The sequence below is a fragment of the Abramis brama genome (assembly GCF_963993115.1).
Source record: "Abramis brama genome assembly, chromosome: 25".
Taxonomy (NCBI): Eukaryota; Metazoa; Chordata; class Actinopteri; order Cypriniformes; family Leuciscidae; genus Abramis; species Abramis brama.
In genome coordinates, this window is record NC_139987.1 from 10,403,388 (window position 1) to 10,427,539 (window position 24,152).

At 38.0% G+C, this 24,152-nt stretch overlaps 1 protein-coding gene across 7 annotated transcripts; it reads right to left on the reverse strand.

Moving 5' to 3' along the window:
• Positions 1 to 129: 129 nt before the first annotated feature.
• On the reverse strand, positions 130 to 24,097 carry nsd3 (nuclear receptor binding SET domain protein 3). 7 transcript variants are annotated; one of them, XM_084104630.1, is made up of 24 exons: positions 23,759 to 24,097; positions 23,173 to 23,216; positions 21,433 to 22,460; positions 21,140 to 21,299; positions 19,684 to 19,838; positions 19,012 to 19,602; positions 16,780 to 16,897; positions 16,593 to 16,684; positions 15,915 to 15,960; positions 15,650 to 15,780; positions 15,345 to 15,470; positions 13,904 to 14,030; positions 13,501 to 13,698; positions 13,218 to 13,397; positions 10,766 to 10,915; positions 8,587 to 8,743; positions 7,287 to 7,489; positions 7,040 to 7,152; positions 5,975 to 6,244; positions 4,700 to 4,816; positions 4,472 to 4,613; positions 4,285 to 4,391; positions 3,860 to 4,064; positions 130 to 3,036 (listed from the first exon to the last, which is right to left on the reverse strand). In XM_084104630.1, exons 3-24 carry the CDS (start codon positions 22,411 to 22,413, stop codon positions 2,747 to 2,749), a joined length of 4,659 nt encoding a protein of 1,552 aa, XP_083960756.1. In that variant the 5' UTR covers positions 22,414 to 22,460; positions 23,173 to 23,216; positions 23,759 to 24,097; the 3' UTR covers positions 130 to 2,746. The 7 variants fall into 7 exon arrangements, with proteins under 7 accessions (XP_083960756.1, XP_083960753.1, XP_083960759.1 ...); XM_084104627.1 differs by having other exon boundaries at positions 21,433 to 22,457; positions 23,759 to 23,894; XM_084104633.1 differs by lacking the exon at positions 23,173 to 23,216 and having other exon boundaries at positions 10,766 to 10,789; positions 23,759 to 24,080.
• Between the last annotated feature and the right edge of the window lie 55 nt (positions 24,098 to 24,152).

The following is a 24,152-nucleotide window of genomic DNA, read 5'->3' on the forward strand; positions in this document are numbered from 1 at the left end:
TCTATTATGTACAATTGATCAAGCATCATTCTCTTACACAATGCAATGACATAGGCTACATAACATAGCCAAAGAAATCTCTACATCATTAGAAAACTTGGAGAGGACATACATTCTACCCAAGCCATATCATTTAGGATACGTTTTATTCAGGTGGAGTGTGTAATGTGATTCAATGCGCATGGTGAAAAATATTACAAGAACACTTAACTTTACACAAACTCTGTAACTCAGTAGCAAGAATTAGTAAACAGGAATGTGAAATCAGTACACAGAAATCAAAGTGTAAGCTGGTAGGACACCACCTTTAGTAAATTTAGTTAACCAACACAACATGCTCGGATAGCACAAAATGATAATGACACCTTCAAATACACATAAAAAAAAATGTACACAAAGTACAGTGCACTGACACCAAACACTGGAATCAATGGAGGTAATACACTTTTAACATTTGATGCGGCAAAATCGATATAGCAACAAATCATCTACAGTCAGATCAGTTTTTGAACCACTGCATAAACAACAAATGTCGCTGGGAAAAAAAAAACTGTAGAAATATCACTGGCAAATTCTAGTTATCATCCGTATCCGATTAAACATGTAAAAAATAAAATAAAAAGGCCATATAAAGAAAATTAAAATGAGTAAAAATAGTACCAACAATGACCAAGCAAAACAAACTTGTGCTTTGCATCCCGCCAACTGCATTTTCTTGATATTTTTAATCATAAACATAAGGGCAAATATTGGTATTTTCAGGAACAAAAGTGCCTATGAATTCTAAAAAATAAGAGTAAGCTATATAAAAATAAATGTAAACTATAAAAATATCGCATATCAGAACATAAACAAGCAAAAGAGACTCAAAATGCCTTCCATGTTTCAAAGACGCAGATGCAAGTAAGAGCACACATTATTTTCATAAACATACAAATCTCAGTTTGGCAGTCAAATCGTCAGAATTCCTTAAATTTGCCGTCGGATGCAAGGATCCAGTACAGATATCCACCAACAACGCTCCATTTCGAGACCGAAAAACAATAAATACAGAAATGAACAAAAGGCAAAATGGACACGATTCAAGTAAAATGAAACTTGCAGCGCTTTCCCTCCTTTCCATAAAGTGACAAACATACTGGTGGTGCCATCACGTATAATACTTGTACTGTGGTCTATAAAAGCGTTCATGTGAAATGACTAACGAGTAAGTATACAAAGCCCATGTGCCGAAGCCGTCGAGGTCGAGTCTTCATCCGTGCAAACTGTGGCACAGCACGACTGCACAGCTACCAGTGACAAGAGAGTAACAGTTCCACTTTACAGCACAGGCATCAAAGCTATTGAGTTAAGTAGATTCACATTAAGAACAAGTCACAGAGAGGAATATGCTACACTCTGCCGTAAACCGTACAGCCCTCCCACTACATCCCACGGTTCGGTTTTTAGCAAAGAAGCGCGAGTCGTTACAACCGAACGCAATCGAAGAACGATGCTAAAGAAGATAAACCAAAGTGTGCGGTTAAGGTACGGTTTGATACCTTTGAAATGAGTACAGCAATATACGAGGCGTGAAATACGATCGAAAATAAAAAAAAACAGTAAATCTGATTATATTTACACTCTGAAACAAATGTAAACAAAAAAAATTAGAAAAATTGAAAAAAAAATCACATTATTTAAAGATTGTACTCACAGTCTCACAACTAGCGCTGCTCGGAAACATATGGGTTCCTCGTATTTGATATTACACACTGGCACCTGTTCAATACTCACAATGGTAAATATCTGTTTAAGACACATGGCAGTGTTGGAGTATATGTGGCTTAACACTACACCATCAAACGTTACCGTTTGGACACGTCGGAACTGATCTTCTCGGGTGACCGATAGTTATTTCTAACACTTATAACTCTGAATTTTTACTCAATGGACCCGAAAGATGAGGGCAATACAGTACCGGCCAAGCAATTATGTCATTTTGCTGACAAAAAGGGCACATATACAACAACACGATTAGTGATATCAAATTGACTAATACAGATGAATAATACTGTACATTGTGAATGGATGTAAACATCGACATAAATATATTAATGATTATATATCTTACAAATCACAAACTCACGGGAATGGGGGGGGGGGGGGGGGGGGGGGTTGGGGAGGAGGGGGGCAGTTGAACAAACCTCGTATGTCTTTTGAATCGATCTTTTTTTTTTCTTGATGTTATCAGGACAGGCTCATATTCAGACATGTAGTGAAATCCTACTGGAGGGGGGGCGAATGGTTGCGCCCGACACATATTACAACAGTCTTTGCTATTTACATGAGGTACATAAATAAAGTTCTTGGTTTAAAGTGTTTATAGCGTGTTTCTAAAGTACCATAGATGTGGAAACTGACTTTGCCACTGAAAGGCGTCGCTTAAACCGAGTGTGTTTTTTTGCCGAAACGGAGCACGTCTGAAAAAACAGTGAGAATTAGCTGTGAGCTTTTGCTTATAAAACCAGAAGTGAGTCGCTTATATTGTTATACAAGCCCGTATGAATTTGACATGAGGCCGTAAATTGTGATATGTTTGAAAAATTCATATCAGCTGCTGTAGATTTGGAATGAATCAAACCAGTTTGTCAAGTCCACTTGCTTTTAATGAAAAGTGGACCAGCTAGCTGCATGTATCTACTGTAGTTTGAACTTTCATGTACTTTGAAGTGGCTTTCAACGTTTTCTTGGTGCTTTGGCCCATTCACTCTCCCTCTCCCCCCTCGTCGTCGTCCTCTTCCTCCTCGTTGCCGTCGTCCCCTTCCTCTCCGGGTTCCATCAGTTCCTTCTTTACAGCGAGCTGGCTAGTGTTAGCCTGAGGCCCTAAGGGTCTCTGGGGGTCGTGGTTGGAGCAGCAGGGCCGGTTGTCCAGGGCAGACACTGCCAGCTGTCCTCTCTCATGCTCTCGGCAGAAGGAGGCGGGGCAGAAGTGGCAGAAGGAGGCGGCGGCGCGCTGGCACACGCTGCACTGATGCCAGGGGCATTCCCATCGCCCTGAGGAAAACAGAAGAAACACATCAATCACACAACAGGAAAGCAGCTCAAGAGAACCTTTGCTACTCTCATACTGGAAAATCATTTTCCATTTAATAGATTAATATTGGCAACATCTCCTTCTGACTGAATTGTCTTGCCATCAATTAGGGTTAGAAGAACTGTTGCCAAAAATGCTAGAAACATAATAATCCAATAATAGATTCTTAAGCATTTGCCTATTTAAATGCAAACACAGTGACTTTTTTGGCCTGGCAGTGTATTAAATACAGTGAGGAAAATAAGTATTTGAACACCCTGCTATTTTGCAAGTTCTCCCACTTGGAAATCATGGAGGGGTCTGAAATTGTCATCGTAGGTGCATGTCCACTGTGAGAGACATAATCTAAATAAAAAAAAATCCAGAAATCACAATATATGATTTTTTAACTATTAAAACAGTTAAAACACCCCCCCCCCCCCATGGAAGTTTGCTGAGGCCCCCTAGTGGGCCCCTAATGAAATTGATCTAAATCAGGTATGGGCGAATTCAGTCCACAGTCCTGCAGACTTTAACTCCAACCCTAATCAAACACACATGCAAGCTAATCTATGTCTACAGCATTACTAGAAAGCTACAGGCAGGGGAGTTTCATCAGGAGGTTGGAGCTTAACTCTGCAGGATTGAAGTTGCCCAAACCTGATTTATATTTTAGACATTAATGGTATGGAAATCTAAATGTAACAAGAGTCCATCCAGAATGTGGCAGCATTGGTCACCTCAGGAAGCATTACTGTGAAATTCTCAGTCGACAAGAAGAGCTGAAGTGATGTCCGCACGTACCGTATGGAGGTTTAGTCAGGTTGAGGCAGAGGAGATGGTAGGCCTTCGGGCAATCTTTTTTGTCGCACATGACCAGCTCTCCTCTCTCTCCACAGCAGTAGCAGTAATACTCATGAGTCTGTTTGCTCTCCGTCTTCAGCTTGCGCTTCTTGGGCTTGAGTTTAGCATTGCGCACCTTCTCTTCCCTCTCCATAACCACTGCACTCTACAGGAAGTGAAACAAGGTTTAAGATGGACATGATGATGATGATTATGATAGAAAAAGAAAAGGACAAGGAACCAAGAGAAAAACAAACATCAAACTAGAGTTAAATAAAGCGCAAATACACCTGAGCTATTGGAAACTTCAGAGAATTGTCAATGGTGCAACAGGAAATCGTGGGTAAGCACTGCATGTGTTCCTGTCTACTTCAATTAGGCTTTACCTTGGGCTTGACTCCAAGAAATCCACTGCAGTTCTCGGCCCCGCAGTGGCACGATGTCCTCCCATTACCCAGACAGTCCAGGTTGTAATTAAAGGTCAATTCTGTGTCTGAAGAAAACATGATTGTCAATTAGCTTCTGAACAAACATTTTGTCACTTTTTCAAAGAAAATACGTAGTATTTCTTACCAGCAGCGATATCACACAAAGTGAAGAGTCCTATCCGCACATCTCCGTTCACGGTCCACTTCTGAGTCTCGCAGTTGGGACTGCAGCTGTGGTTCATAAAGCGTGACAAATTCCCTTTGGGTCCAGCATCAATCACACGATCCTGAGAAACACAGGAGGGCTGACTTTAATACAGCCGAGATGACGTTATAATGTGACATGCACAAACTGGACATGAAACAGTGGTACCTTTGTGAGGGTCAGCATGTAAAAGTTGGTCACATGATTCTCATTAGCATTTCGTATTCGTTGCTTGCACTCCTCTGAGTCAATCAGTTCCCCAACATACTCCATGACGAAATCCCCCTAAAACACATAATGAAGTTTAAATATTTCACACAGATTATTTTAGACATTCCACAAAAGTAAGAAAACCTGAATTAATTGTTCAACATAAATTAAATTACATCTATTTATTTAATTTATTAGACACAAAAATAATTCATAATAATAATGTGATATTTCAAGATATTGGGCTATGTGAAAGAGGTAAATAAAATTGCAATTTGTTTATTTTTTCATGTTCTTTTTTTAGTTCTGAAAAGCAGGCCACCATCTCTAAAATAAATAAATAAATACATAAATAAAGAGTATTCTTCTTACATTTACTTAAAAAATACTATAAATACTACTCTCACCAACAGCAATTTCTGACCTATGAAATATTTTTGAGCTGAGCAAAACAGTGTTATTTTAGTATTTTTACATACTATTACTAATTATTTATTACTATAGTACTATGTATTAATATTTTAAATTAGCTTTTATTTTTTACATTTTTTTAGTTTTCATTTGAACTTGTTCAATTATTAGTAACTTTGTTTTATGTTTTTGTAATTATTTATTACTATTATTTTTTAAATATTATTATTAAATTATGTTTCCAGTTAATCATTTCAGTGGTTAAAGGTATAGTTCCCCCTAAAATAAAAATTCTGTCATCATTTACTCACCCTCAAATTGTTCCAAACTTGTATGAATCCTTCTTTTGTGTTCAATTGAAGAAAGATTCATACAGGTTTGGAACAATTTGAGGTGTCAAATTGAAAGTCAATGGTTGACGGACCCCATTGACTTTGATAGTATAGGAAAAAAATATATACTATGGAAGTCAATGGGGCCCCATCAACTGTTTGGAAATTCAAACAGGTTTGGAACAACTTAAGGGTGAGTAAATGACAGAATATTGAATATTTTTTGGCTGAACTATCCTTTTAAGCTAGTTGTCAATGCAACATTTACATTTTTTTATTTATCTAACATTTTATTTTAACTTTATTTCAATTAACACAAATATTTTAATAGTTTTGGTTTTATAATAACCCTGGAACATACCTAGAAATATTTAGTCACTATAGGAATTTACAACACTTAAGATTTTATTTATTTCACAGACATTTCAGATTTGAACTTATAACTTTTCTGAATTAAAGATCCAGGCCATTAGTGCTATTAGACTCTCACCTTCTTGAGGTCCTGCTTGGTCTTTAGGCCCCACCCTCGGCCGCTGGTCTTAATGACCTCAGTGTCGGGATAGAGGCGTTTGGAGAAGCACTGGTTGTGGCAGTGGTCACCAGCGGGACAGACTTGCGGGTGGCACTCGTACTGCAGCATGCGGTTCAAGCATTGAGAGTCCTGGCTGCACGGACGTTCATCTGAGTGTTTGCAGTTGCAACGTGGGATCTCTGAGAGGTCAGCGACGTGCAACTGCACCTTCCCAACTGGCTTATTGGACTGAGGTAAGAAACAAGGACAAGAATAAAGAACTTTAGTGTGTTTTAATATGATTTTTGCTTTTTTTGTACAGTCGCATTGTAGAGTAATTAATATGAAAGGTGTATACAAAATGGACCATGTATTATGGTACCATTTGCCAGTAGAAATGTCAAGCAATAGGTCAGATTATTAGAGATTATATATACAAATACAAATAAAATACAATATTTCTTATAGAGCAAACGGTAACACTTTACAATAAGGTTCCATTAGTTAAGGTTAGGTAACACATTAACTAATATTAACTAACAATGACCAATACATTTGTTACAGTACTTATTAATCTTTGTTAACATTAATTAATAAAAAAAACCTGTTCATTGTTAATGTTAGTTCAGGTTCATTAACTAATGTTAACAAATACAACGTTTGATTTTAATCCCGTATTATTTAATGTTGAGATTAACATTAACAGATTATTAAATGCTTTAGAAATATTTTTCATTGTTAGGTCATGTTAACTAATGTAGTAAAGAAATGTTAACAAATTAAACCTTAATGTAAAGTGTTACAGAGCAAACTATAAACTGTATAGCTAAATACAGTTTATACTGTGCTGTATAAACAATATTACAATTAAAAAAAAAATCCCTTTCATAAGTCACTTGATTATCAAAACAAAAATAAGATATTACAACATGGTTATGTAAAATGAAAAGAACTCTCCAGCCAAATACTTGTATTGTGATATCACTAACACCTGCTGAAAAACAAATTTTTGCATAGATAGAGGATTTGAACTAGATCGTGTACCTTGATAAGTTTGTACGGTGGGGGTCTGCGAGAGTTGCGCTCCTGTTCGAGGGCCTCCTTGGTTTCTCGCTGTGCTTTTAGTTCCTGGAACCTTTTTCCTGCCTCCTCAAGTGCTTTACACACACACAAAAAAATGTAGAAGTCAATTTAGCTGGACATTTATTCAAGTCATCACCTTTACATGCAACATATGGCTAATTAATATAAAAGAATAATAAAACTCCACTGAAATGATCTAGTATCTCACCTTTTTTAAATGTCTTATTGATGCCAACCTGCCCCTCAGCAAAGTTCTTATCACTCTCAACATATGGGAAAACTCTGCCCTGGTTTATCCAGTAATAGTCATGTGATCCAAAGAAAAAGACTGGAAAGTCGCCAATGTCATGCTTGAGGCTCTGGATGTTGGAGGGAACCAGGCGAGGGTTGCATATCTCAGCAGGCCACCACCTACACATGGTTCAACATCAACATTAACTCTACAACTCATTCACTGGTCACACAGTTGAAATTTAGACATTATCTTCTTGGAAAACAAAACAAAAATGCTGATGACTCATGTTGCACTCGAAGGCGTGTCCAAATGTTTGTCCAATCAAAGCTCAATACAGGGGTGTATGGATGAGTACAGGCAGAGGGACATTCCATTCAACAGGTGCGTCTCAAAAAATTTGAATATCGTGGAAGAGTTAATTTTTTTCAGAATTTAACTCAAAAAGTGAAACTTTCATATATTCTAGATACATTAACCAAAGTGAAATATTTCAAGCCTTTTTTTTGGTTTTAATTTCGATGATTATGGCTTACAGCTCATGAAAATCAAAAATCCAGTATCTCAAAATATTAGAATATTTCCTAAGATCAATCAATAAAAATAAAAAAAAATAAAAAAAAAGGATTTACGATTAGAAAATAGTTCTGAAGTTCTTAAAAGTACAATGTTCATTTATGGACTCAATACTTGGTCTTCAAAGCGGTGGCGGTTTAGTTTATGTGGTACGAGTCTAAAATATATTGCATTTTCACTTTTTTAAATAATTGATGAAAAATTGTTTTTCAATCAAATTTTCTGAGACGCACCTGTAGAACTCTGCCTGTGCTATTTGCCTCTGCAATAGCAAATTTCAATAGCAATATCACAGCTGTGACACAAAAAGTTATTTTAAACGGTTGTCATCAAGCCATTTTTATGGACCTATTCACATAAATTCTAAATTTTCAAAACAAAACACCCATCAAAAATTTTACAAATAAAATCGTGGTGAACCAAAGTCAGAAATTGCTTTAGAGGCAGATTTTTTTAATGCATTACATTTTAAATTATATTATTTAAAAAATATACTTTTTTAAACAAAATCATACATTTAGTTATTATTAAATTATTATATAAATATCATGCATTTACTATATTCTAGATTATTCTGCATCAAATTTTGTTTGAATATCTTTGGTGCAATTTAAAAAAATATACATTTTTGTGCCACGAACATGCCTTAAGTTTAGTAAAATACAATGTAGGAGACTATTCAACAGTTGAACGGACGTACCTGTAGTTGCCCAGCTTGACCCAGACTATCTGCTTATAGTGAGGCTTCTTTCCCGCTCTGCATTCCCCACACAGCCACGTCCCCTCTGGCATCTCCATGTTCAAGCACTCGGGGTGGAATGAGGCGGGACAGGCCTCACAACACAACAGTCTTCCTCCTTTTTTGACAAGCACACACACGCACATAAACACAGAATCGAATAAACGGGCCCACAGTATCACCACATGCTTGTCCATTCCCAATAAGGCGGTATTCCACAAACCTCATCCATGAGCATGTCAGAATCAGACAGTTACATTTCCTCTGAGATCAACATACGCCTCTGAAGTGCTTCAACGTATACGTTTAGATTCTAAATGCCAATTTGAAGTTCAATTTGACAGGCTCAGAAGACAGGGTTTGATGACTAACACCTTTCACCATTGTTAATGTGCTTTTTTTTTTGTGCCAGGTGATTAAATAAGCAGCCAATAGTGAATGATCATAGGGGGGGAACTATGGGAAACATGCCGTGATGCACACTGACTGATTGTCCGCATTAACATCACCTGCAGTACACCAGTAGACACAGAGCATGTATTTTGGATGGTGTCATTTAAAATGCTTGGTTTGACTGACAAGAAAAATAGGGCTGATGGACAGCAAAGGAAGGAGCGAATCAGTGAGCGCCCACTTTTCCAGCCTCTTTGGTTCCGGGAGTGTTCTTCCGATTCATTTTCTCCAGAGGGATTTGAAAAAAACTTCTTAAAGAGTTCTGAACCTTACTGAAACAAACCAACCAGCTTTAAATGAATCACAACATCATATTCATTTAAGCAAAAAAATTTAGAATTTCATTTATGAGGGAATGAACAACTCATCCCATGAATCATCACAAATTACATAGATCAAATATTTTTAAAAGGTACAATATACATAAACTAATTAAAAGCACAAAAACTATTAATTTTACATTTACATTACTCACCCTGCTGTTGTTCTAATGCAGTATGCCCTTTGTCGCACCACAAAAGTATAACAGAACGGTCCCATCGACACGTGTGCGTCTTATATCCCATGTGTGGTATATGATAGGGTTTATGTATTTAACGAAAATCCTAACCTTGGTCGTTGGTCTTCTGTGCACGGCTGTGCAACGTGTGCGTTCATGAGACGTTTTGAGATTGTGAGAAATCAAGACTGATTTCACATTTTTATTAATCTAGATTTCTCACAACTTCAGAGTGAACTGCGGCGCTAATGGAGTCTACGAACGAACGCACGCTGTGCACAGACAACCAACAGCCAAGGTAAGTATTTCGTTAAATAATACATTCAATGTCAGTTAGTTTTTTCGCAAACCCTATCTTACACCCCCAGAACATGAGGGATATACGACACGTGTTGCACGACCATTTTGTGATACTTTTGCTGCATCTTTTAAAAGCTTGATGCTGGTCACCATTCACTGCCATAATATGGACGGGCGCAAGCAAGATATTTTTTTTTAAATGTCCCTTTTTGTGGTCCGAAAAAGAAAAAAAGGCATAATGCATTAAAACAACACCAGGGTGAGTAAATTTCTTTTTTTTTTTTTAATGTCAAGTCAAACTGATATCTCACTGACTAGCTTTAACAGAAACATTGGAGCTCAAGATGTTTAAAAAATCTATTTCTCTATGGACAAAATGAATGGAATTTTTTACTTCCGGGACCCTGCTGTTGGCTCTATTAAAATTGCCATCCAAAATATGTTTATGTTCAGAGGGAGGTAGGGTATAATTGTGCTCAAGCAAAACAAGCCAAGCAATTAATGCTAAGCCGGACTGTGTTACGGACTCAGAATAACATGAATTACATGACATATCATAACCTAGTTAAATTCCCAGAAATCTGTTAGAAGCATTTATAGGTAGACAAAGATTTGACTTACGGTGCCTTCTATTCCAAAAATTGTTAATCCAAATTAATTTAAAAAGGCTGCTATCTGATTTTTAAGTAAAGAACTATGAAAATTTAAGATATTTGTTGCTGCGTGTTATTTCAAGCCCACTATGTGCATTAGAAGCAGCGTGATGGTGTAAAATAAAGAGCAATAAAATGGCCCCAAAAAATAAACAAATAAATAAAAAGTAGCAATAAGACAGCTGTGAAAGCATACAGATGGCAAACTACATAAACCAAGAAAACATGATTTTACCTTTCCCAATATTCTTTTTGGTAGCTGACGAAGAAGAAGGAATCATAGGTAATTTCATCAACTCAGCACGATTTGACTCAGTCAGAAGGTAGTGCGACTTAAAGGTATATGAACTTAATATGGTGTCAGTATGGTCGTGCACTAAAAGCCCTACACGAGACAAACAGGAAAAGTCATGAGTAATGAAACTACCCATGATTCCAGAAAACACACATTAGGAAAAAAAAGACACGTGATTAAATAAGTAGTCCTGAAAAGAGAACACAAAAAAGGAGAGTCTAAAGAGGAATACTGCAGAGTTAGAGTGGGAGCTTTAGGGATTAGCTGGATATAATTTGTTCTGGAAAAACAATTCTTTCTTGCAGTTTTCTGCTTTTAATGCTAGCCAAATGAACAATTCATTCAAATATGTAAATTGAGTTATTTATACATCCTCATGTTGCTCCAAACCTATCTTTGAGTGAATAAAGACTTAAATTTCAATGCGTTTCGCACAGATATGGCTTCAGCAGACTTAGGCAACATAGGCTACATTCAAACTGTTAGTTATAACATAATTTGTGGGCATCAAGGAGCCGATATCAATATGTGAGTTATTGAAATCGCTTTTGAATGTGCATTCGCTTTATACTTTAGCTTTCAAATTCGCGATAACATGTCCTCTGTGTATAGGGAACGCCGGTACAGACCGCACATTTTAGGCTACAAGATAAGAGATGTCAACGATGCTCAGGATCTGTTGCGCACCAAATCCTCCGCCATCATTCTGTCAGTCATCTCTCCTTATTCTCATCACATGATAAGAGAAATCTGACTCCTGTTGCGACTCTGCAGCTCGTGCTGTATGGAGCAGATGCTTTCAGTTTATAATTGTTGAGTTCCTTGTATGAGAGTGGGGGCGGAGTTATGTAATTGGTGTACGGCGAAACAACACAGCAATTGTAACACTGAGTGTAACACAGCAAGCCTAGTTGTGAGTCCTGAAATTTACAAGTGTGAGTTCGCTCAGAATGACCTTGTTACTCCCATAAATAACTGAATTGTGTGTGACCGTATTAAAGACTTAAATACAGAACTGACAACTGTATTTTGTTGCTGTGCAAGCATGGCCATAGAGACTACTTTCATGATATGTTTATGGTACTATTGATTCTTATTTGACCTTAAACTTCAGTCCTCAATTGCAAGTGCATGGGGGAATAAAACAACAACCAAAACATTCTTCTTTTTGCATTTCAGAAATAAAGTGAAACGAGTTTGGAACAACATGAGGGTGAGTAAATGACAGATTTAACTCATTTAATGACATAGGTTTTATAATGACAAATATTGGTTTTAAAGATCAAATGACATGCAGCTGCTCCCATGCCAACAAAGACAAATTCAGTTTAGCATTACCAATTAGTTCCTGGAGAAATTAATGTGTTAGATATCTTCTACAAAAGTGGGAAGGTGTCTGAATCTGATCATTTCAAAACTTGAAGATGCAATCAGTGATTTTCACTAACGTGTATATTTTAATAAACCAACGCTGAGTGCATTTACATGTGCAGCAAAACACTATCCAAAATCAGTGCATTAAAAATACCCATTTACGCATGAAAATCTTGATTATTTTTGGGGGTTTAGGTCTAGGCATATTATAGACGTATTAAAAAACTGCAGTAAGATTCTTTATTGAACACATTCATTGACATTAACTTAGAGATATTAACATATTTGGTATCACTCAATATTACCAATTCATTTAAAATGGATTTTTTAATTAAATTAAACTAGATATAACTTTAGGTCTGATATTAAACATTTAATTTCTAAATTTACACACACACACACACACACACACACACACACACACACACACACACATATATACACATATATATATATATATATATATATATATATATATATACATACATATACATATATATATATATATATATAATATTTACCATTTACAAAACAAATAAATTAAAATATGCTCATTAATTGCTCACTGGAATGTCTTAAATTATTAATGATGATTTTTTATTTTTTTATTTTAAAAGTTCAAAATTAGATATTAAATTTTGAATTCAATCTCAGTCCTTCCCCAGAAGAATCACAGACAGTTAAAATGTTACTAATTAGTAGGAAACAAACATGATCTGATGGATCACGAACACACAGTACATCTAACAGTAAAGGATTAGATGACAAGAGAGGAGGTCAGAGGTCACATTAGTGTCCTACTCTTAAAGAGAAGGAACATTGAACACTGCAAAGCATGACACCAGAGATTCTAATGTGGTGTGAAGACTGTTAAAAAGTGTTGCATTCACTATGTTTTGACAAGAACTCATTTAAATGTCATTTAAAGTGTGATACAATGAACACACAAATCTAATCAACTCAGTAATTCTGACATTAGCTATTACGCAAGGACCGGAGAATGTCAGGCTAAACGTACCTCGAGCGCAGATGAAACACCAGCCTACGTTTACAGGTGAGGAAAAGTGTCCGTTCTTCCTGGAACTGGAGTGGTTGCTACATATGATGATGTGGGGTGTTATCAACACACTGCCAGCCGCCACACAGCCATCTCCTGTGTGATAAGCCACCGGACAGCGGATACATCGCATCATACGGCCTAAAAGAAAAAAGATAAACTGAGGCTGGCCGATGTTTCTCTATGTTTCAGAAAAATGCTTCTGTAAAATACAATGAATAAGTTCAATATATCTGTGGCGTACCTTTGCAAGCTTTGTGAAGGTCTCTGTCGAGACAGCACGTGGCACAGCTGTGCTGAGGGCAGCGGAGGCCTCTAGTATCGGTGGTGGTGCCAGTGAACTTGCGGGCACAGGTATCGTGGTAAAAACGGCCACAACCGTTCACCGAACACCGCTTAACGTCACCCTCCATGTCCTTGCAGGAGAAACAAGGGTGGGAACCTGGAGAAAGTGACGGCGACAAACAGATTAGACTCCGCAAATTATTCAAAAACACTTCAATTCAAAATTCAAATTCTCAGAAAAAATTAATAATGACCTTTTTGAATCTATTCACATTAAGATATTGCATTGTATAGAGATCCTTTTTTTTTCAACGTTATTGGTGGGTTGTTGAACTGATTACAGCTTCAGATGTATTGCTCACCTGTCTTACACTCTGGACACAGTAGTTCACCCTCTGTTGCACTGTTAGATCCCATACACTCTGGATGAAACAGCCTGTTGCAGTCTCCCTCACAGCTCACCAAAGAATCCCCGAATGTTTCACACACCTGTGAGATCGCACAGAAGAACCACAACAGAAGATTCTTATTACACCTGAAAGAGTCATTCAAAATCTAATCTACTATTTTACATTTCTATGAAAGCTTGTAAACTTTACTTATTTTTGCAATTGTTACATTTAACAATTATGATTTTTTAGTAATAGTTTATATTGCTCAAGATTTATTTTTCGTAATTCAGAGTTTAGATCTAAAACTTGGGGTAACACTTTAGTTTAGGGTCCAATTCTCACTATTAACTAGTTGCTTATTAGCATGCATACTAGGATGTTGGCTATTTATTAGTTCTTATAAAGCACATATTAATGCTTTATTCTGCATGGCCATATTCTACATCCCTTAATCCCACCCAATACTTAAACTGAAGTACCTTACTAACTATTAATAAGCAGTCATTAGGAAAGTCGTAGTTAATAGTGAGAATTGGACCCTAATCTAAAGTGTGACCAAACTTATATAGTCACAAACTGCGATAAACTGCAGAATTGCTAGATGTAAACTAACAATTGCGAGACAAAAAAAGTCACAATTAATTAATTTAAATTCCATGGTGGAAACAAGCTTCCATAGGATGCTGATCTGCTGCGACCTCTTATAAACCAAAGCCACATAAAATAGCTGTTGCAAAACCTAGTGATAACTTTTTTAGCACCGATAAACAACAGAATGAAGTCATCTTTCAAATAAAGTATCACCTAAAGACATTTTAGATGCGATACAGTGACAGTCAAATAAAATGTAATGTATTGAAGGTAATATCACTGTCATATAATACACTACTGTTCAAAAGTTTGGGGTTAGTCCATTTCTTTTTAAAGAAATTAATAATTTTATTCAGCAAGGATGCATTAAATTGATCAACAGTACAGACGTTTCAAATGATTGCTGTTCTTTTGAACTTTCTATTTAAATAATCCTGAAAAAATGCATCGCAGTTTCCACAAAAATATTAAGCAGCACAACTGTTTTCAACACTGATAATAATAAGAAATGGTTCTTGAGCAGCAAATCATCATATTAGAATGATTTCTGGAGGACCATGTGACACTGAAGACTGGAGTAATCACAGGAAAAAATTACATTTTAAAATATATTAATATAGAAAACAGTTCTATTAAATTGTAACAATATTACTGTTTTTACTGTATTTTTGGTCAAATAAGTGCAGCCTTGGTGAGCATAAGAGACTTCGTTCAAAAATGTAAAGAAAATATATATATTTTTAAAGCCGACCCCAAACTTTTGAACAGTATATTGTCTCATTATATATAATGTTATATAAAAAGTGTTTATAGTGCTCACATGGCAGACTGTGTCCTTTTTTGAGGAATTTCCTCCCTGACGGGACAGGCTGGAGTCCACGGACTGCGCATCAGATCCGTCAGCGTCTACTGTAGCAGGACTGTCCGATCGCTTCCCAAATCCGGTCTACCATGGATGCAAATGGATGCAAAAATGTGACTTTAAAGCCAGAGCCCATATGTCATTTGGCTACAAAACATGCTAAATATTCAAATTAACAAATTTGTCATAACAATTGTGTAACCCAAGGTGTCAATCAACAGATCCCGCTAGTACTGTGACTGTATTTTTGAGTCTAGTCTGACCTGTGGGTCATTGAGGCCTCTGGAGTCAGAATCAGAAGTATCTCTGTACAGTGAGCTGGCCATCTCCACATCAGTAGACGCTCTGCTGCGTTTCTTCAGTGGTTTACACGAGTCTGAGATCTCGCTGGCACCTACAGGATTGAAGGAATGTTAGTAGTGGGGTATTGATATGAATGAATTTATAGGCTGACCATTTAAAACATTACATCTAAGAAAACAATTTAGAAAAACTTAAATGTAAAATTCATCTTGCAGTGTCAAGCACCTTTTTGCGACCCTGTTCTGAAATCCATCTGAGGTGCTGTTTCAGCCTGCAGAATAAAAAGGCATGTTTGTTATAAGATTTCCCCTTTAATTCACTAACCATCACGTCACTTTTCTGCTAGTATTATGAACAGGTGCTATCTATGCATTTCATTTAACTGTGCATCTTTTTAGCCCAAACGGCACCTTTTTTTGCAAGTTTAGCCAATTACAGATTGCCTTTTAACAAAAGTCAGGGCTGTTTACCAGATGCAATAAATGTTGCAAAAATTTAATTATCTTTAAAAGTGATGTTTGTTTACATTTTCTTTCAGTCATGGCATCAGTAATAATATAGTAAAAATTCTTTCATTATTTTAAGAGCCGATTCAAGTGTCTGGATTGCAGTGGTGGAGTGATGCTGTACAATATGTCAGTCAGACTGTAGTAGTCTGCTGTATTCTCCATGATTGAGCATTCAGAACTTGCCCGTAAGACGAGGAATTGTTCTGTGCAAATAACGTTCTCCAAAAACACATGATAGATAATTATAAATATATAAATAACAGGTTTGCATCGTGATCTGATTTGGATCATTCCTTTAGTGAAACTACGTAGGTGGTGAAAACAAATAAATGCAGTGGGTTTGTTGGATTCATCACTTTTAAATAATTTAATAGTACAAATGTATGCGCTCTACCTGTTCTTTCTTCACTTTCTTTTTTGGCACTGGTTCCACACTCTTCTCCGACTCTGAACGGCTTCGCACTGACCGGCGCTGCTGCTTTCTCTCTGGCATCACACACACAGAGGATGTAGATCAGACTTATACTGCAAAGGACATCTGAATATCTCTGTCAAAGGGAGTTTGTGTGACTCATAAATACCTGTGGACTGCTCTGCTGAAGTGTGCTCGGCGCTCTCCTGGTCACTCCAGCCTAAGGGAGACGCAGCTCGCTCCTCTTCACTGGAACACGTCTCTGCTTCTGCTTTATCACTGGAGCCCTATTGTGGAAGAGATTGAGATTTTTTTTTTTTTATCTACCAACGACTGCTTGTCAGAAAAGGTGCAATTTCTTCTTAAGCAGCATGCATGAAGAGTGAGCGCAGAGCCATAATTCGCTAGTTGCAGCTTAGTAATTAACTGAATTGTAGGCTATAATAGCTTTGCATGTACATTGACAACATTTTAAACAAACTTAATACATTATACTGGATGAGTAACGCTTCAAAGCAAATTTGGTGACGTTTATTCTAGACTAGCTAACTGAAAAGTTATCATCTAGTTAGTATTCCCTGGCTTAAATGAGTCAGATGGGCAAGCTAGCTAATATTGGCAAATGTGGGTGTAAAAATATACGTGCAAAACCAACATAATAACAAACTTATAAAATTAGTATACTAAGTTGCACTAGTTATTATGCAAATAGCCAGTGTTATTTTAGTATTAATTTTACTATAGTATTTTTTAATATTTTCTGTTCCCTTTTGATTTTATATTTTCAGATTTCATTTTAATTTTAGTTCAGTTTTAGTGCTGGTGATTAGTTTTTTTGTATTTCTATTTAGCAAGCTTTATTTTGATTTACATTTATTTTATTTCAGTTAGTTCATATCTATTTCTCTGAGTTTATTAAGTCAAAGATCTTAATCTGATATTTATTTTAGCTTAATTTTGATTAACAAGTTTTTTTGATTGGTTTTAATTTTAGTTAACAGTAACAACACATCTGCTGTTGAAAAAATGTAAAATTACATGTGAAAAAACATACGGTAACACTTTAGTTTAGGGTCCAATTCTCCAATACTTTTAAAGCACATATTAATACTTTATTCTGCATGACCATATTCTACATCCCTTAAAGGAGAAGTTCACTTTCAAAAAAACTTTTGCTGATAATTTACTCACCCCCATGTCATCCAAGATGTCCATGTCTTTCTTTCTTCAGTCGCAAAGAAATTAAGGTTTTTGATGAAAACATTCCAGGATTTCCCCCCATGTAATGGATTCTATTGGGACCCAAACGGTAGAAGGTCCAAATGACAGTTTAAGTGCAGCTTCAAAGGGCTTTAAACGATACCAGACGATGAATAAGGGTCTTATCTAGCGAAACGATCGGTCATTTCCAAAATAAATAAAAAAGTTTAAGTTTTATAAGCACAAACGCTCGCCTTGCTCTGTTCTGTGATGCGCGTTGAAGACGTCACGTAATACGCAATTACGTTGAAAAGGTCACGCTTGACGCGTTTACAAATGTGCGGAAGGAGGACCATATACACATTTTCAAATGTATTTGTGTCAGTTTATCGTTTAAAATGCCCATTTCGTGTGCGTATCCTGGGTGTTTTAATATTAAAAAGCCAAAAAGAACATTTTCTTCAGGACAGAAATTTTTCAAGCGTGACCTTTTCAACGTAATTGCGTATTACGTGACGTCACGAACGCGCATCACAGAACAGAGCAAGGCGAGCGTTTGTGCTTATAAAACTTAAACTTTTTTATTTATTTTGGAAATGACCGATCGTTTCGCTAGATAAGACCCTTATTCATCGTCTGGTATCGTTTAAAGCCCTTTGAAGCTGCACTTAAACTGTCATTTGGACCTTCTACCGTTTGGGTCCCAATAGAATCCATTACATGGGGGGAAATCCTGGAATGTTTTCATCAAAAACCTTAATTTCTTTGCGACTGAAGAAAGAAAGACATGGACATCTTGGATGACATGGGGGTGAGTAAATTATCAGCAAAAGTTTTTTTGAAAGTGAACTTCTCCTTTAATCCTTCCCAATACCTAAACTTAACAACTACCTTAATAAAAATAATAAGCAGAAATTAGGAGTTTGAGGCAAAAGTCGTAGTTAATAGTTAGTTAGTAGTGAGATTTGGACCCTAAACTAAAGTGTAACCGAACATACATTTCATTAGACATTTCATATTTTTACTTTATTGTATAGTTGTAGTTACTTGTGGGGAACTAGTGTTCAGACTGAAGAAATTGTAGCTATTTAATTACACATTTTTTAAATTACGTTTCGACGTTTGATTTACGCTTTTCTTTATGAAACTGACATGACGGTCTGTATTGTAAAAATAACTGTAGCATTTTTTCCATTCTTACCTCAGGTGACTGAACCTGATCGCTGGGCCTCTCCTCACTCTCTGTCGTCTTAGGTAAGTCCACCTTTTGCTTTGGGAGTTGCCAGTCGCACTTTATGATCTCCACGTTGAGTTTCTTCATGGTAATGGAGAGCGGGAGGAGCTTGCGGGCTGCAGCGGTCCTCCAAGGTGTCCTGACTGGAGGTGGGGAGGGTTCCTGTGGGTAGGGATCTGGTTTTGGTGGGCTACGGGGTTGCTCTTGGTCCATATCATCCTCTCCCTGATTGGGAGATGATGGTTCCCCACTACTATTGATGCTGCACTGCCTCCGCGGCTGCTGCCGACGAGGCACAGGCTCCTCTTTGGCTCCAGCACTGCCTTTAGAGCGTCTTTGCTTGCGTTCAGGCCGGTTTTTACCAGTTGCCCTAGGTGAGGTCACAGTTTCAGTTTCAGTTTCAGCAGCAGCAGCACCAGCAGCACCTGGTTCCTTGTCGATGTAGATGAAGGTGTAGGTCTCGTTGCGTTCTTCTCGTGTCATCTGCAGTGCGGCTTCAGCGTGACCCACACCCACTTGCCACTGGGCACGCTCCTTCTGTGACTGAGGCTTCAGCAACTATAAAATAAATAAACCACAGAATGAGCACTCAGAAATGACCACAGAAAGGAGGGCACCAAATGTAGAGGTATGGGATACCTTTTGTTTCTCTGTTGGGTTGGTTGTCTTCCGGAGTGTTTCTGCTTGCAACTCCTCAAATTGGCTCTCACCCTGGTACACCACAATTCTTTTCGCATGTATCCAGGCCCTCTCAGGGACACTCCCAAAGAATTGCACATGGTATTCCTTAATACCTTTCAGGAACCATGGAAGCAAGATATTAGAAACATAAATTTTAAGCAAGCCAGTAGAATTAGTAACTGAAATGCCCTACATGACTTTTTCCAAATTTCCCGATTTACAGTCTGGAGGAGTTGACACTAGTTGCGAAATTCAGAGCCAGTCTGCAGATTTGAGACAATCAGAGTTGACAGGTTTCACAGAAAATTGTGTAGCGTTTGATGGGCAAAGATTTTTTAGGTTCAGTTTCTTGATTTCATAACATGTTCAATATTTTGGGCTGATTTTAGAACATGTATTATTTACATTTGTCATGCATCTCCTAGCAATGGGGCAAATGTTTTTGCATGAGTTTGTTCTTTGGAACGACTTGAAATTCTGGTAGTGTGTGATCCTCAGTTATTTAGTATATATGTTACCGGCAAAGTGTGTAATCCGGCATTCTATAGAATGCCTAGGTAATGTATAGAATTAGGTAATGTATTTTTTGCAAAAACCATCAGGAATTCTATACATTGCCTAAGAATTCTATACAATACCGGGATTTCACACTTTGCCGGTAACATATGGACTAACTCACATTGGACCATCATTGGCCAACCAATGGCAACGGACACGTTTGTCGGGTTTAGTTGGATCAATGCGTTATCCCTGTCAGCGTCTGGTGGAATTGGTTAGCTTTTGTGATTTTCAATTAATTCCAGTGGAAGTTGAACGCGAACACACACTCAGCGCCAGTGGACATGCACTATTATGAATGCACGTGTGCATTTTACTTTTGCTTTTGAATAATGCCAATTCAGGGGCTGCAGTTGCTTGAATAGTGGGTTCATTATTATTCTTAATGAAAAACACAACAAAACAGTATAATGTGGAAAATCGCTTAAATAGGCGCTTTTACATTTCGCTTTGAAACCAAATCTTCCGCCTTTGTCTTGTCAGTTAAATGGGCGAAGTGAGGTGAAATCTGACTCCTGCTGCGACTCTCATTCAGCTCACGCTGAATTGGGCAGACATGTTCAGTTTTTAATTGTAGTGTCTGTTCTCTAACTGAACTAAATGATTTTTGGTGCCGTGGTGGGCAAGTGATGGTGTTGCGGCTGAACACCGGAAATACCGGCAACACAGACTTTCGCAGCAAGCCTAGTTGGCGTCTGTCGGTGCAGAGTGAATTAGCCTTACGATGGCCAGTTTTTCCATGTAACCATTTTCAAAGTCGGCAAGTGTATGATACAAAGTGTTTTAAAATCTGTTCAGATAGATTTGTGTAGAGTATTCCAACCTTAACAATATGTACTTGTAGTAGATAAGTTACCTCTCGTATTAAGACGTATATGAACGTTTGACTGAGGGTCTGATGACACCATGCACGGCCACCAAGGATACGTCCCAACCTTAGCCCACACCAAGTCACCGATCTCATACTCTTGACATGAGCCAGTGCTAGTGATGACCGAAGGAAAGTGCTTCTCGACCTAAACAAGAACACAAGATTGTCTTGGATGAACAAGAACAGTAAGCATCTCATAAAACCAGAGATTCCCAAGACTTTTTCCACATCTTCCTAAGTGGAAACACCTATAAACACGTCAAAAATATGAAACTTACTTTCTGTTCCTTGGGTTCTGCTTTGGGGCTTTTGAGGGTTGAAGAAGGTTGCTCTTCTCTGAACGCAACATGACCTTCGCTGGGCTGTGCGGGGTTGTGGACAACACTGGACTGTTCTTCCATGCCTTTGCATGGCTGCTGGCTCTCCTCTTCGTGACAAGCACCATGCCTGCTGCTTCTCTTTTTCCTCTTCTCTTTCTTCTGCTCATGTCTTCTCCTTGAAGCCTCGCCGGACTGAAACTCTTGCAGCAGGTCCCCACACAGTGAGGACTCGAACAGCTCCCTGCCGTTCTGGTAGGTCTTAATGATCTTTATTTTGATCTCTGGGGAGCTGGTCTTTTTTGGAGTGTTGGTAGATTGCACAGTGGGGTTGGAGACGGTGCTTTCTTGAGGTGACATGAGGGGTGGAGAAGAGGGCAAGAGCAAGGGAGGAGGGGGCGGCAACACGTGAGGCATTAAGTGAGAGACAGGAGGTGGGTGATGATGGTGAGGTAACAGTGGAGGGTTATGTGGGTGATGTTGCTGCTGATGGTGGTGATGGTGAGGAGGATGATGAGGCTGGTGATGATGATGGGGATGAGGCGGAGGTGAGATGTGCGTTGGTGGTTTCTCCTGGACCACTGGGGGTCTCAATACTGTGCCCTCACCGAGCAGCAAACCGTGATCGCCATAGTTTCGTATGGCACCGTAGCCATTGGCTGAGCCATTGGGGAACTGAGAGTACAAGGCAAACTTGGCCTGTTGCTCATAGGTACCTACGCCCGTTGGGTAACCGTTTGTAATAACTGGGAGGTCTTCAGCAGGGTAAGAAAAGCCTGACTCCAAAGGAGACTCAAAGTTTTGCTGTCCTCCATCATCTCCTGGGTCACTGATGGCTTCATAGACATCCTCCTGTCTGATGTTGGCGGAGTCAATAAGCTGAGGGGGTTGCTGAATTGTGTTTCCCATGATCCCTTGCATGAAAGAGAAGGAGAAATCCATTGTTCTGCTCCAGCATCCTTAAGTTTCCCTTTTTCTTACAGGGCCTGCTGATATAATGAGGAGAAACAGACAAAATGTGTTTATGACGCATAAAAAACGTTACCTCATCTGATCACATTTGTGAAACATTGCTCTAGGCAATAATGTTTATTAAACTATTTAATAAGTTTATTTCGAGACAAAATGGGTCAAGAATTTGTGGTTAATGCTTTGTGAAAAATAAGTCTGAGAGGGTACTAGGCTGCTTCTGCAACGCTGCAATCGCCCTCCCAAGGGATAAAGTTTACTCTAGTATACTCCAAGTTATGCCAACTTTCCCAGAATTTAGAGAGGGAACTTAAATTAGAAAGTTTAGATTGAAATCACACAGCCTGTTTGGCATATTTACTTCAAATCAAACATGTCCAATACAATTTTCCTCATACTACATTCCCTCTACTCCCTGTATTTGTAAACAATGCATTACAACAATATTAATGTAATTAAATTAAATCATCTTTTGAATTTCTCATTCATTTATAAGGTTCTCTCTCTTTAATTAGAAGTACACTATGCCAGCTGGCCAAAAACAATGACCATCAAAACAATGTTTATTTAGTCTATTTTGCTTGTTTTGTCTGCCCAGTAAGAACAGAAATAAAACCCGCTTAAGACTTTGATTAATCACATAAACCACATCACTCAATGCCACATAACAATAAAAGACTGTTTCTAAACAAACCAAGCTGTAATATTGTGTTTCATGTCAAAGAAACAAACCTGCAATGACCAGCAGTTGGCTAACATTAGCCTGCTAGCGTTTTCTGGATAACAAAACAGAGCCGATATAAGCATACTGTTCATGTATAAACACACACAACTTAGTGTAAATGCTATATGGGCCACAAATAAACAAAATTAAGTTATTGTGTAGTTAAAAAAAAACAAATCCTGTTTTCCCAACATCCTTGTAAAGCGGACCCGTGTAATGTCGCTGCATTATATGAAAGGCGGCGTTAGCGGATGTGCTAATGTGTGTACATGGGGAAAACATTAACACACGTACATCTTTGGTTTAGCACCGGGGAATATTTTAAACATTCGTTTTGATGCAAAATTGTTTGTTAGTAAATTGCATCATGCGGAGAGCCTCAAAAACTGAAGAAGTGAATGCGAACATGCCAACATGGCTGCCCGTGCCCCTTTAAATCAAATTGGCCATATTACATTCCCATCAGGAGAAGGTGCGATGAAAACCATTGCTTTACTGTAACCAAAAGCAGAAATGCATGCAGCGCTTGTTTGGATTCAACGCGATATTATGAAACGAAGCATCGAAACAGCGGTAGAATAAAAGCGTCTGTACCTTCAGCGTGTTCCATTCTAAACAAATACACCAAATAAACTGGATTCCTGCTGCAGTTAACATAAATATATCAACACAAAGACCTATGACTCCACGGTTTTTTTAATCGAATCCGTTGTTTGGAAAGAAATGGGGCTAGATCAGTCGTATGTCGATCCCCATAATAGGATGTGTGGCTGTGGAATCGGGAGAGGCCCCGTTTTTTTTGCGGGATGCTCCTGCAGACCTAGGGAAATTTGGCTCCCATATATTTTATTATAGCCGTCTCCCTCCCTCTAGCTGTAACAAAAGCCCCTCTGCTTGAGGCCTCTGTCTCAGCGCCAAAATAAAATCTCCCCCATTGGCTGTGCAGCAAGATGTGAGGGGCATGTTGGGACGAGTAGTTTTTTTCTTT